This window comes from Electrona antarctica, assembly GCF_951216825.1.
Source record: "Electrona antarctica genome assembly, chromosome: 5".
NCBI lineage: Eukaryota > Metazoa > Chordata > Actinopteri > Myctophiformes > Myctophidae > Electrona > Electrona antarctica.
Genome location: NC_136810.1, coordinates 44558859 through 44574800, shown reverse-complemented (window position 1 = coordinate 44574800; position 15942 = coordinate 44558859). Strand labels below are relative to the sequence as shown.

The window sequence follows — 15942 nt, the reverse complement described above, 5'->3', positions numbered from 1 at the left end:
GTAAAGACAGCCAAGTCAGATTACTTTGCCAATCTAATTAACACAAATTGTAACCGACCCCTAATACTCTTTAAAACCATAAACACCATTCTAAACCCTGCCGTCTCCGCTGCCACTACTCCCACCCCGGACATAGCTACATGTGAGAATTTTAGGAACTTCATTACAGACAAAATCTCTAATATCAGAGCACTCATCCTACCCCCTGCCTCATACCACGCAGTAACTCATTTTGCAGCAAGCCACTTTACACATTTTTCACCTACATCATCCTCCCACCTGTCCGAGGTGGTCTCTCATTTAAAACCCACCTTTTGCCCCTCTGACACTATTCCCTCTCGCCTCTTTAAAGATGTATTCACAACCATCTCCCCCCTCATTTTTGACATTATCACCAGTAGTTTGGAAACAGGAATTGTCCCCTCCAATTTTAAGCATGCCACCATTCAGCAATTACTAAAAAAACAGGCCTTGACCCCAATGATCACAACAACTTTCGACCCATTTCAAAATTACCCTTCCTCTCAAAAATCTTAGAAAAAGTTGTTTTCTCACAGGTTTCATCCTACCTAAACTCATTCTCCATCCTGGACAAATTCCAATCAGGTTTTAGAACACAACACAGCACTGAAACTGCCCTGCTAAAAGTACATAATGACCTTCTTTTAACAGTCGACTCGGGATATTGTGCAATATTAGTTCTCCTGGACCTCAGTGCAGCTTTTGACACTATTGATCACGCCACTCTTTTAAAACGCCTAGAGGATGAAGTTGGTTTCAAAGGCTTAGTTTTAAAATGGTTTGCCTCCTACTTGTAAAACAGGAGTTTTAATGTGCAGATCGGGGACTGCTCCTCATCCTCAGCCCCTATCACATGTGGTGTCCCCCAAGGATCAATTTTAGGGCCTTTGCTTCTCCCTGTACATGCTCCCCCTTGGCGCCATTCTCCAAAAACATAACATCACCTATCACTGTTATGCCGACGACACACAATTCTATATACCAGCCACACACAACAGTAGCAGCTCCATAACCAACCTTCTTACCGGTTTGGAAGACATCAAAAGCTGGATGGCACTACATTTCCTACAGTTAAATAAAAATAAAACAGAGGTAATCATCTTTGGCCCAAAAACCTCAACCGCCGGTCTATCCCACTCACTCGGCCCCCTGCAGTCAAACTCCAAAAGCTCCGTTAAAAACCTGGGAGTCTTTTTTGACACAGCACAACATTTTAACAAACAAATCAGTAATGTCGTAAAAGGCAGTTTACGACCAGCTCAGAACCATAGCCAAACTAAAACCCATTCTAACCCATGCAGACCTAATCACAGTCACTCATGCATTTATCACCTCCCGGTTAGACCACTGCAACTCTCTATATTTGGGTCTGCCCCACTCCGCCATCTCCCGCCTACAGAGGGTCCAAAATGCTGCTGCCAGACTGATAACTGGAACGAAAAAACGAGATCATATCACCAAAAAACTAGTGTGGCAAAACTACACTGGCTACCTGTTAAATTCTGCATTCAATTCAAATCACTCCTCTTTGTATTTAAATCCCTAAACGGCCTTGCCCCTTCCTACATTTCTGATCTAATAACAGCTCCGCCTACCACCAGGACACTCAGATCCTCCACTCTCAAACTCATTGCAGTCCCCCCTTCAAATCTGAAAACCAAAGGTGATCGGGCTTTCTCTGTAGCTGGTTCCACACTTTGGAATAATCTTCCAATCCACATCAAGGTTAGCCCCACCCTGGAGATTTTTAAATCTAACCTGAAAACACACCTTTTCAGTCTGGCTTTTAATACAGTGTGGATTTTAGTGTTTATTGTTGTTCATTGTTTTGTTTTTTTGTTATTTTTCTTTGGCCTGTTTTTTTCAATTGTATTATACTAGAATTTCGCGGGCCTTCGGCCCGCTCATCCTAACGCCATGCGATGCGTCGCAAATGGGAAGAAGGCAATGGCAAGCCATGATGTTTCCATTTATGCATTTGCTTGGAAAGCGCAAAGTTGCCAAGCTGGCTGAGTGGCCCTGTTTGGTTTTGTGTATGTGCGTATGAAAGCGAGCATGGCAAGGCGCAGGAACAGTATACTGTACTGTACTGTACTGTACTGTAAGTCTTTGTACTGTACTGTACTCATGTGTACTGTACTGTACTGTTCTCTGTACTGTTGTATTAGTGTTATTTTTTATTATTATTATTATTACATGGATTAATATTCTGATGTACTGTACTGTACTGTTCTCTGTACTGTTGATATTATAGTTAGTAGTGTTGTGTTATTATTTATTATTATTATTACATGGATTAATATTCTGATGTGAGCTTTCTTTCTGTACTGTACTGTACTCATGTGTACTGTAGTGTTCGCTGTATTGTTGATATTATTGTTGTTATTAGTGTAGTGTTGTTATTTATTATTATTATTATGATTGAAAGAGAGCATGGCAAGGCGCAGGAACAGTATACTGTACTGTACTGTACTCATGTGTACTGTACTGTTCTCTGTACTGTTATTAGTGTTGTGTTCTTATTTATTGTTATTATTATTATTACATGGATTAATATTCTGATGTACTGTACTGTTCTCTGTACTGTTGATATTATAGTTATTAGTGTTGTGTTATTATTTTTTATTATTATTATTATGACATGGAGTAATATTCTGATGTGAGCTTTCTTTCTGTACTGTACTCATGTGTACTGTACTGTTCTGTACTGTTGTTATGATTAGTGTAGTGTTATGATTTTGTATTATTATTATTATTAGCGTTTTGTGGCGTGTGTGTGTGTGTGCGTGCCATTTCAGCTGCATCGCGAGGCGATCCAAAATCCCCCCCCCCCCCCGCGCACGCACGCACACACCACACACACGTGTCTGCAGTGACACTGCGTTGTACACAGCTGTTCTATTTCATCCTAACACTGGACGCCAATCATCCAGTGTTAAGCAGTCATCCATGATTCATAGAACCATAGTTACATACGTGACTTACGTTTTGTGTTGCAGCGCGTTGTTGCAGCGTGTGCGTGTAGTGTTGTTGTTCGTCCCGATTGTACCACGCCAGGTGTCGACGCGGTCGTGTTTGCATGATTGTAACTGTGTATGTAATCGCGGCGCTCTCCATCGAAGTTAGAATCAGTGTAGAACCTGTGTTGTTGTTCTTCTTCTTCTTCTACTTTTGGTTTCCGGCAGGCTGTACACTGTGTGTGTGTGTGTGTGTGTGTGTGTGTGTGTGTGTGTGTGCGCGCGCGCGCACGTGTGTGTGTGTGCGTGTGTGTGTGTGTGTGCCGTGTAACTTCCGGTAGTGTTTCCGGAAGTGTGAAAGGTAACACGAAACACACGTGGGTCACGTGGTGGGGTTTTGAGCCATTGGGAAGGGGTGATGTAGTGTTGCCAGGTCCACGTATTGTAAGCGAGTGGTAGTGTGTGAAAGTATAGGCTGTAGGCTGTAGGAAGTCAGGGTTTGCGGCCTTGTTTACATAGACGTGGCAACAACGTTTGACAATGTTGGCGGCGCAGCCAATGAAAAGAGTGGAAGCACGGGATGCAGTGTTGCCAGGTCTGCGAATTGTAAGCGAGTTGTAAGTAGCGTGTTGAATGGCATTTTTTCTGTGCTTGTGTTCATAGACGTGGCAACAAATTAGGCGGGGGTGTCGGTGCTTGTGGCGTGTTTGTGTTTATTATTGATATTGATATTGTTTGCGAGTGTGGACGGGAGCCGGCTTTAGTGGCAGTGCGATGACAATGTTTACGCGGGTGTTGTTGAGTGTGGCCGTGCGGCGCGACATGAGGAGATAGGGAACGAACGACGCGGAGGGTAAGTCTGTGACGTGTTAGTGTGTTGTTGCAGTGTGTGTTGCTCCTGCTTCGGCACCCATCGTGTCAGTGACGTAGTAGCTGGTGCCTTTTGTTCCTTGTTCCTGTCTTGGGGACACCTTTTCAAATGTATAATAGATGTTTTATTATTGCACTGTGATAGACTACGGTCTACCTGTTCTGGAAAGCACTTTGGGTCAACTGCTGTTGTTTTTAAATGTGCTATATAAATAAAATTGACTTGACTTGACTAATACTGTTTTGGGTGCTGCCTGAATAGTGGATGCACTCTGTATGTTATGGCTACTGTCTTACGCTAAAAGGACTGTAAAGTCAAGCAAAGCAGAATGTTCCATGATGCAATGGTTGATAGAAAAACACTCAGACACCACACACACCCCTCAGTATTAGTTTTACTTTTAGTGTACAAATGTATACTTAGAGTGGACATGCAAGGGTCCATTTGGTTGCATTTGTACACCATCAATCTCATCTGACAAATGAACAAATTAATACTTTACTGTGTAATAATTAAATATATACCGGTACTCAATTTGACATATTTTTGAACCCTTTAATTTGGATTTTTACATGTATGTTACATTTGTGAAACTGTGATGAAGCCATGCAGCAGAGCCCCTTTTGTCCAGATGATAATAGATAAGGAGATAACAGTTTATATCTTTTTAAGATCAAACATTGTTTTATATGTCGAGTTAACTGGCGTCCCTCAGGGCTCTATGCTTGTACCACCGTTTTCCCCCTCCTCTCTGGCAAACTTCCTTGATGAAAATAGCCTAAGTTAATCTTCTATTGCCTGCATAGGCATGTTATCAACATGCCTAGAATAGGGAATAGGCATGGAGACTTTGGGTCTCTTCATATTCATATGCTAATAAACATTTATTAGCATACTGTATAAGCCATCTTATTCGAACAGACCTTGCAAGTTATTTAGTGATCTATTTTAGCATTTAAGTAGGCCATTGTCCAGGGGCATGCACAGATAGACATGAGGTAGTGCTAGAGCACCTTCCCTTTTGCCCTCTGGACAGTAATGTGCCCTTTTGAAAGATTTTTTTTGTACAGTGTACCGACTGTACAGTATGTGGCACATGGTAACATCGAACAATTCTGGATTAAAAGCTGCTAATATATTATTTATGCCTCAAAATCTATAACTCACACACTATTACAGCAGCCCACACACCACACAAGGTGCCCCTTTTCACTGGAGCACCTGCCCCTCAAAATGCTGCACGCCACTGCTACTGTCTGTTCTTGTATGTTCGAGACATTTGCTGTATGCTTGTCATGGCATATAATAATACGTTATATATCACACAAATCTTTAAGTGCTACGCAGCATAAGACGTCAAGAAAATATGCGACACGAGTCCTGACAAAACAGCACACCATAGGAATGTAAGCATTACCTTCTCATCTTTAATATTAATAATGTACAGTTATAGATATAGAACAGTCGATAATAAAACAAGAGAAGCAGAATACAGTTTACATTAAAAAAAGAAGAAAAAACAAAAAAACGAAGAAAAACATCCTAAACTCAAGTCTAGCTTAATCAGGGACTCTTAAGGGGGAGTGGTTCAAGAGCAGTGGAAGTCTGTTATTTTTTACTCGACCGAGACTTTTTAAGACTGTTTGGACCATAGAATAACTCACAACGCCTAATTTATGCAGCGTCATCCGACGGTGTGTCAAAAACAGCCGATCTACAAGATCACAATCTGTGTTGCATCCGTGAGCTTGTAGATTGGTTAATTTTTGTGTATGGCTTGAATTGGGTCCCATACGTTTGAGATTAGTCCTGAGAAAGTATACCCCTTGGCATGTTGTTTGTGATGTGTGTGTGTGTGTGATGTGTGTGTGTGTCCATCGATGTCTTTGACAAGGTGTGGGCATTGAATAAAATGTATTGATCTTATTTGCTGAGCTGCATGAAGGGTGAGTAGTAGAGTACTGTTTATGTACTTAAGATTTGCAACGTGTCTCCCTGTGTAATGTATTACGCTGTGTACAAATCTGTCCACCAGAGGGCACTGTCACACAGTCCTACAGGCTGCCATGTTTCATTGCTCACGTTCATTTGTGACATTCTGCAATCCAAAGGCTATAGATTTTAAGTCTACCACAAACAAAACCCAAACAGGAATTATGTGCATATCACGTGAGAAACATATGCATGTATTACTTAGTCCCTTTTATATTTTGCTTAAAACAAAAAATGCAATTTAAAGACTATATGCAAAGTTTGTAAAACTAATTCTATACTAAGAAAGAATGGATTGACCTATGAACCATTTCACAAACTATGGGAGTTTAAGGGTCATAGTTATTTTTCCGTACACTTATTTATCACCACTGTATCAAAATAAAACATGGCCATTCTCAGATAGGTACACTAAAGACTCAGCGGTTTAATAAAACATGGCCATTCTCAGATAGGTACACTAAAGACTCAGCGGTTTCACACAATGTGCTCACTGACTCCCAGATCAAAATCAGACCCAAGACAAAATATATTCCATATAGCTCCTTTTTATGCGTCACAGGAGAAAACGGAAAGCTAACGTTTTGAATCTATTCTGGGAGTTATTTACTTATCACCGTTCCATGTGGAGACATTAATGCATCACCGAAAGGCATTTGGAAGTTGTTGTTTTTTTTTAGAATAGTACTTCTTTGTATTCAGCTCTGAGACAGAGCCGTGATGATCGCGGCTGCTAACGTCTCTCTACTGAGAGATAATTGGGGTACAGGGAGAAGAAGGCTAAGGGGTCTTAGATTCGGGGCTTTGGGACGACACCCACCACTTTCATCACAATATGAAACGTAAGCACTGTTATAGACATCCATGCAGCTTTTGCATAACCATCATCTATTCAAGGAGGAAAGTGATTGCTTTGCTTTAGTGTCCAGGAACAAAACACGTTGCAATGAAACGGACCGTGTTATGGGTACGGTTACACGGTATATCCTCTGTGCCTGCCTTTTTTATTTTTTTATTTTTGTAAAAAAAAAAACTCCAATATCTATGACCTCAAACATCGGCTGCACTCACTTGTCATACTGTAGGCGTACGCGTGCGCGCACGCGCACACACACACACACACACACACACACACACACACACACACACACACACACACACACACACACACACACACACACACACACACACACACACACACACACACACACACACACACACACACACACACACACACACACACACACACACACACACACACACACACACACACACACACACACACACACACACACACACACACACACACACGAGAAATCTTTGATCTCTTGATGTTCATGAAAACGTGCAGGTGATTTAATTAAACCCTCTTATCTATTTGTTTTTTTACCTGAGTTGCCTCTGTACTTGGGTTCAATCTTTTTTTCACCTCAACACCAAATCTTTCTGCCGAAAATAGCTGCTCTAGAATCCACAATGTGACAGACAGTGAGCTATTTTCAGAGAATGTTGGATCCAGGATAACGATGCTTGGGGTTCACGTGGTCAAACGGCTCCAGAGTATATAGTACATATAACCCTCTCTCCTCCCACACTATCTCAACGTACAGTACCGTATTCATTCAACTTTCTAGCATTGTTTTAAAGTGTGCTTCCTCGAGCGAGACACTGAGCCTGCTTAGGACGAGCAGGAGGTTTTATTCAATATAACACTCACTGTAAATAATTCTACTTCGTGTGCAATCCTTCACACGGGGTATTTGAGGTGTTTTATTGCATTTGTAATGGAGACAGCGCTTGTTTCACCTGACAAATATGACTATGTCATCATTTCTTGTTTGGTGTTCTCCGCCACTGTGGTGTTTTTAAGAACCGTGAAAGAAAGAGTGAGTAATAATGATTTGGAAAACATTTAAGAGAACATATGAATACTAGGCATAAAGAAAAGGGCTATGCATGGTGCCTGCCATGTGTGACTCCACTGTTCAGAGGAACCCAGTTTTCCTCGTTGTCAAAGAATTCTGAAGATATTGACTTTTATAAACACGCATGCATTCCAAATGAAAATCCAATGCTTGTTGTGGCAGACGAATCAAACCCCATGAAGAGTGTTTTGTATACGCGTGTGTAAACGTGCAATTTGCCCCACATGCTACATGTAAGGGAAACTTGCACATGGAATATTCTTGTTTAATGTATTGGTATAATGCCTATATGTTGCACGCCCACGTGTATGTGTGTGTGTGTATGTGTGCGTGTGTGTGTGTGCGCACGTTTGTAGGTGTCAAGTGTGCATGTACCCTCGAGTTGCTGGATGTGTTTGGAGGGTCACAGATAACTTCAGAGGGTTGGAAAAAAAATGAGTTTATGGTTTCTTAAATCTGATGGGATGGCTTTCGTCTCTTAAAATATTTTTCCTTTCTTTTTGTTCTTTTCCATTGTCCTGCAAGAGGGAAGAGAAAAATTAAGAAATTATAAAAAGACATTAAACAATGTCTGGCCACAAAGCACTGTACTTTACATTAGGAGTAAAATGTAAAAGCAGGACACGTTTGTTTGCATTAAAACATTCTCACAAGCCACACACACTTAAAAAACCTTTATCTCCGATTCTTTTTACCAGATTGAGTTTTGGATCAAAACAGCGATGTTCAGTTGTTCACGGCTCATAGCTATAGCGTTGCTGGTCGCGGACCGCGGTTACGAAATGTACGTTTTGGGTGACTTATAAAAAGATCGCGGCTAACGTAGCTTAGCCAATTTTACTTCCGGTTCTAGGCCAATGAGTTGTTGGGTCTCCAAAATGAGATAATCGTCTGAAAAGACCAGTCTGCAGGGAAGGGACACGGACTGAAACAATTCTGGCAGTAGATTAATAGCGACCCAGCAGAGATAACATCCCCAATGCAACACTGCTAAAAAGTTCCCATCAAATGATTTGTTCAGCTGTTCAGTTCAGTGCTTGGCTGGACGTCCGCCTGCATCGGGAAGTCACTCACTGAACTGAAACGCAGAGGGGTTGTTCACATCACACCCGTCCCCTTGGGCTATGGAATCTATGGACTCCAGGCACTCGTGTTGCACACTCGAAATGTGCCACGTGTTTATTTAATTGACAAACTACACAGTTTACCGAGATGACGGATACGTTGAGCTCTAGTGATTGGCCAATCAAATCGCCCAAAAAGGCCCAAAAAAGAAATTAGATGTTTGCGTGGGACCCAAACTAGCCAAAATAGACAATCTACAAGCGTCACTTTGCGATTTTCACTAATTCTTAAACATTTGTTTTCTAATTTATAGAATTTCTTACATTTTTTTTCTTTCTACTGAAAAAAACCAAATTGAATTTGTTTTGAATTCATGGACATTTTTGCATTTCTTTGGGGATGTTTTTTGAAAATGTTTTGAAATAATAATAATTAAAAAACAAAATGTGGGACCCATAAAAATGTGTCCGCGACCCACAAATTGGCCCCCAACACTGTTTGGGAAACAGCGGCTTAGAGGGGACGCAATGTCAGACGGAAGCTTTCAGTCCACAGTCTGTTATCAGGCTAAATGGACCACCATTTGATGAGATTTAGCCTCTCAGACCCAAAATAAAGAATATTCTGTTATCGTCGTTGACTTTTGATTGATTGATTGAAATATTTATTAACAGTTTGCAGAATTACAGTACATTTCAAGCACAAACTCAATACAAAGACTGTTAACTGTGAGTGGACGACCCAATTAAGCATTACACTTGTTTACAAGAGGGTCCACCATGTTCAATTCATCAAAACATTTAGAGACGTACAGATAGACACTACTATATAGTCACTAGTGTGTGTCAATTGACACACAATTGACACACAATACTGTTGGCAAACGTTGATCAAAATAACAATTATTCTACATTCTCTAATTGAGTAGACTTCTCATAAATTAAGCAATGCAGATGTTTAACATTAATGTAACTCTTGAGAGCGTAAAATGAAACCAAATGGTGGTGTAGGTCCCAGGTCCACCGGTTGAAAACCACTGCTTTAAATCAATCAATGCAAAGCGTGTAGTTTGGTAAATGGTAAATGGTGCATTTATATAGCGCCTTTATCCAAGGCGCTTTACATAGATTGTGCATTACATTCACCCATTCACACACACATTCATACACCGATTGCGGCGGAAGCCATGCAAGGTACCAACCAGCACATCGGGAGCAATTTGGGGTTCAGTGTCTTGCCCAAGGACACTTCGACATGTAGACAGGAGGAGCTGGGATTCGAACCGCCGACCCATGGATCATTGGACGACCTGCTCTACCTCTTGAGCCACAGTCGCCCCAGTGTAGTTTGGGTTACTGACTTGGAGGCGTCCAGTTTCTGCTGCTCCAGGATCCTCTGCTGCGTCTCCCAGTTGGCCTTCTCATCCTCGTACACACGCCTCTTCTCCTCCAGCTCCTTGTACTGGGCCTCCAGGTTCTTCTTCATCTGCTCGTGACGGCGCTCCAGCTGAGGGTGGAGGAGAGACCAGGTGTCAAGTCATATTAACCCATTTAGACCCGAGACCAGATTCTACAAATGTCTTAATAAATAAGTATGTATGCACAATACATATACAAATGTGTGATGACTAAAAAAGGACAAACCGACATAGATTGTCTTAGTAAGGTGTTGGGCCACCACAAAAGCTTCAATAAGGCTACATTTTAAGTAGCCAATTATTTTTTTTACCCCCTTTTTCTCTCCAAATGAGTTGTTGTGCAGATTAATTTGTCCCCACACACACACACACACACACACACACACACACACACACACACACACACACACACACACACACACACACACACACACACACACACACACACACACACACACACACACACACACACACACACACACACACACACACACACACACACACACACACACACACACACACACAGTTCTCAAGCCCACCTCAGCCTCAGAGTCCTTCAGTTTCTGTTTCTTCTCCTTGACCTTCATCTCAAAGACCTGCTCCATCTCCGTCTCCATCTTCTTCATCTTCATCACGTGATCCTTCCGCTCTTCCTCCATTTGGGCCAGGGGACTCCTGTTGGACAGGGAGGGACATCCATTAAAACTGACCCAGTATGCTGCCAATTAAACTAATAAAACCATTTATAGAGGTTATGCGTATGACATCATTGTACCCAGAAGGAAGTTATGCGGGAACACCTACCGAGTGGCAAAAGAAACTACATTCTGGACATTGCAGCTGTACTGTACTTGAATTATCCTCTTTCTATCTCTTTTTCAATAACGCAACGTCCTGCTGCCACCTGCATTATGTGCAATTTAGAAACGGGTGGTACGCAGGGCTGTTGAGTGCTTTTCAACGAGCGCTTCCAAACTCCAACGTCACCAGTTTAGAAGCTGGTGACCAGCGCTGGAGAGTAACTAGGTACATGTACTAAAGTACTGTACTAAAGTACAATTTTGAGACATTTGTACTTTACTTGAGTATTTCAAGTTTACAATACCTTTACTACTCCACTACATTTGTACTTTTTACTCGACTACAATTATTTGACAACTTTAGTCACTGATTTTGATTATTTCTACAAAACATTAACCACTTCAGCCCTATGAAAAATAGCAGATCTACAAGCTCACAATGAGAGCTTGTAGAGCTGCTATTTTCAAAAGATTTTATAAATTTGAAAACTTGAAATGAGACACTCTGCATAATGAGTACTTTCTACTTTTGGCACTTAAAAGTATATTTTATGCCAATACTTTTATTCAAGTACCTTTGGAACTACAGAGTAGTTCTACTTAAGTAAATTTGTGGTACCTGCAGAGCTGTCCTGCTGTCCTGCTCTTGGAGTTGTCCACCCCGTTGCAGGTGACCGCTGCCAGCTTCCTGCTGCGGTAGTTCTCATAGTGGACGTTGTTGGTCACATCCTTCAGGTCCTGCATGTGGGTTCTACGGAGGTATGGGAGACCGTGTTGACATTTTGATTTAGTTTTAGTCTTTTGAATAAGATTTAATTTAGTCTTAGCCAGTCATGGTTTTATATAAACACTGAAACAATCGCAGTTGTACTTCACCTGATGAGCATGTTCCGCAGCACGGTGAAGTCACAATGCTCCCCGTTCTCCACTGAACCACAAAGGAGAGAGAGACAGAGACAGAGAGATATTTGATTAATATCATACAACACTTTTCTCATCTCACGTGATTTTCCCTCAATATTACAAGCTGAATCAATGTCATAAACAACTCCACGCAGTGACGCTCTGGGTTACACAGATAGCTAGCCTAGAGGCTACGGGTAGATTTGACTGCAGGGTCTAATTCACGACACAGAAGGGATTGAAGCGGAGTTGGGGTTAATTGGCGGCTACTGAGTGGTACATCTGCTTAATCACATAGAGATAGTCGAACATAGGTTAATGTTTTTTTGATGAGCGACCAAGACAAAGTTATGTTCGATTTCAGAGTTATCACATCAAACTAAGAAGACGTCACACACAAAAAAAAAGCTGTATGTGGAAAGCTACCGTTACACACGCGCTGCACACACCGCAACAACCAGAGGGACAAGTGCCATGTAGTAATACTAATGCAATACTAGTACAGTAAGTAGGACAGTGAAACACACGCACTGAAGATTTAAAACCCCATAAAAGCCAGACAGTTAAGAGGCAAGCAGTTCATACAATAGTTTATTTGCATATCAAAGACATGGTTAGAAGTTAAGATGGAATGAGCTCTATGCACGTCACACGCCATTTTGGAAAGAACTTGGGGCCCTTTCCTACTTCCTTCACAGGTGTTACCGATGATACTAATGAAGGCTCTGTTCCATTCTGGTCAAACAGAGTCAGGGTGCTGCTATTGTGCGTGTTGGCTCACTGGAAACACTGCTACACCAGTGGGTCTCAAAGCGTCCTTGAGACCCAGATCCAAATGGCCCTGTACGGGTGTGTAACTCTAAGTGTACAAATGGAACCATTTGTACACTCAGAGTTATGGGGTCCTTGAAATTAAAAAGTTTGAGAACCTCTGCACACTAAATGGAACAGAGCCTTAATTAGTATTATCGCATGCATAGCAAGCCCTGGCTGGCCCTACTGCCCTACTGCAGCTCGAGCGGAACTGGGTCCTCTCTACGTCATAGAATTGCTCCGTTGAACCTCGTACTCGACAGCGGCGGCCCTCGTTCATGCTTTCGGCCCGGCACGCTCATGAATGCAATTCTATGACGTAGATAGGGGCAAAATGGGCGGAGCCCACTAGTGTTCCAACCCGGAAGAAGGGGTGAAAAGGGAGTATGCGCTGGGTGAGCAACTCCATGCAAGTGGATGGGAGGGGAAATTCCGGTGCCTTCTTTATTATTTATAACTCTATGGTGCAAAGCCCATTGTGTGGAAAGGCATGCAGGTAAACTGGGGTGGCTGCAGTGGGAGGCCTGCTACCGAGGAGGTCTTATGTGGAGGTCACAGCGATTGTGATCCTCATCAACAAACAACGCTGCTCCGTACTGGCTGGCCTCCGTCTCGTTCACTGTCAATCAACATCAGTGGGAGCGAATAAGGATGTAGACTAGAGCTCTTCACGGGCCCCCCCGATTCCGAAAATGCCCGAGAGGACCACCCAAGACCCGCACGGGTCGGATCCGTGTTTTCTCATAATCACTCGGAGCCGGGTCGGTATCGGACGTATGTCCCACGGAACGCAGGTCTGTCTATCGTTATGTGTGGATAGGAGTGGATCCAAGAAGACCCGTACTACTGTGTGTGCGGCGCACTACTGTGTGAAAGAGAAGACCCGTACTACTGTGTGTGCGGCGCACTACTGTGTGAAAGAGAAACGCGAGAGTTGTTTAACTTGTGCAATGTTTTAGGCTGGTTTAGGATAAGATTACTGCAGCGCAACAGAAAACAGTTGAGCTACGCTAATGCATGCATGCGAGTGCCATGCACCAGGCTCATTTGAATTGAAAACACCGGCGTACAATCATTGATTACTCGTCGGGTCTCTCAAAATCGAATCTCGGAAATAATCGAATCTAGGAAATAATCGGTCCCAGACGAAATGATCATGGGTCCACCCGGGTTTCATTTTCCGGTCGGAATCGGATCAAATTTCAGGTTCGGGACCTTATTTATTTTGACCTATGAAGAGCTCTCTAACCTTACCATTGATGAAACTTAAGTTGTGCCGCCCCGTGACCTCCCAAGCCAGCCAATGACCTGCCGCTTCTTCTAGCTGAGGGAGCTCTGATGGAGGGGAGGGGTGCGCAGTGGTGGAAAGTAACTAAGTACATTTACTTAAGTATTGCACTTAAGTACAATTTTGAGGTATTTGGACTTTACTTCCAATTTCAAATACTTTTATTTCTACGACACTACATCTCAGATCCAATATTGTACTTTTAGTCCACTACATTTATTTGACAACTTTAGTTAACTAGTTACTTTGTAGATTTTGATTATTATTACAAAACATACAGTAACCACTTCAGCCCTATATACTGTACATTTCAGCCATTTGAAAATAGCACATCTACAAGCTCAGAGCTTGTAGATCTGCTATTTTCAAAAGATGTTAAAACATTTGAAAACTTGAAATGGGACATTCTGCATAATAAGTACTTTTACTTTTGGTACTTTTAAGTACATTTTGATGCCAATACTTTTGTACTTTTACTCAATTTTGAATTCCGGACTTATTCTAGTGTATTTCTACATTGCAGAATTGATACTTTCATTTAAGTAAAAAGCCTGAGTACTTTTTCCACCACTGTTTTTTTAGTTACCGTCACGCCCAGCGGGGACGAAATCTGGGTCTGGAGCAAGTAGGCCTGGTTCTGACCCAGAATCGGCCCACACTCGGCCCAGACCTGTCCTGGATCAACACCATATATATCTGCACGTGTGCCAACTAGATAGTAGAAGTGGATTTGTAAGGGAGCGGGGCGGTGGGTTATATGAGGTTTCTATGAGTAGTTGGGGACGCTAGTCTTAATAAAAGGGCAAAACGTAGGGGTCTAAGGGGTAGAAAAGATCATAGGAAACACATCAAGGGTTGCAACAAACTCTAATGGGATGGCAGAAAACACCTGATGTTTTATCAAATCTCAAAATTGTTACTTTAATAGTGGCTCGCGACTTGTTAACCCATGCCAAATGGCTGTTGATGGGGAAATAATGATGTCACACCAACTTAGTTCATCAGGTGTTTTGAGCCCAATTATTTTTAAGCTACCAGTAATGTTTATATTTGTATGCCTATATGAACGGCATTCATCTTTATTGTGTGAATTCAGAATCAGAACGCAGAGCTGTTCGTTTGAAACATGCACAACTGTGTGTATGAGGGTTTGTTTACAGACATGAATAATAATATGCTATATTGGATATGACAATCCACTAAGAATCCATGAATGCTGTGAGTGAGGAGAGCTCATATGGAAAAGCCCAGTAGTGGTGACCGTCCTTAAGGACAACCTAAGCGAGATGATGCATTGGTCAGAGGTTGCTCATGAACCTAGAAGCAATGAGTTAGAAGAGCAGATCCCATTCCTCGGTCCAGTGGATAGTGCTAAGGCTTCCTGCACAGCCTTGGTTCTTACCCTGCAGTAACACACACCGGACTCAATTCAACTCAGTCCCAGGAGACTGATTCAGTTGAATCCTGCGTGGCCAAAGCTGGGGTCTAGGGCTGTCACCATCACAAATTTAAGCTGACGAATAATTGCGATTAACAATTTTACTGTGTTTTGTTTTTTGTTGCATTGAACATTGGAACGTTAGAATTTGCCTTTTTAGGCTACGTAATCACAAATTGTACAGGGCAGATATGACAAATAACTTAAATATACAAAGAAGTCACTGACACTTTTAATATTTGTATTAACTTTTCTTGGCAGATCAGCTTAGCTGCTGATCTGCCATTTCTGCAATTAAAAAAAAATGTACGGACATTTTTCAATGTGGAAATGATTGACGATAATTGCGATAATTGTTGAGACAGCCGAGACAGAACTGCAAGGCACCACACTACAGAGGAACCAGGAGGAGAACCACCACACAGTTAGAGTGATACGTTTCTATGCAGCAC

The 15942-nt window shown here is 42.1% G+C and overlaps 1 protein-coding gene across 4 annotated transcripts in view; it reads right to left on the bottom strand.

The window, feature by feature from the left end:
* Positions 1–5254: 5254 nt before the first annotated feature.
* The window catches only part of LOC306924133 (septin-7-like), a 52836-nt gene continuing 42148 nt past the window's right edge, over positions 5255–15942 (bottom strand). For 2 of the 4 annotated variants that reach the window (XM_079502497.1, XM_079502498.1), the window contains exons 9-13: positions 11925–11976; positions 11668–11799; positions 10788–10923; positions 10192–10337; positions 5255–8284 (exon numbers count right to left, since the gene is read on the bottom strand). In XM_079502497.1, coding sequence (XP_079358623.1) covers positions 8245–8284; positions 10192–10337; positions 10788–10923; positions 11668–11799; positions 11925–11976 — 506 coding nt within the window. In that variant the 3' untranslated portion in view covers positions 5255–8244. The remainder of the gene's footprint in view (positions 8285–10191; positions 10338–10787; positions 10924–11667; positions 11800–11924; positions 11977–15942) is intronic. The other 2 variants (XR_013790125.1, XR_013790126.1) reach the window with 2 other exon arrangements.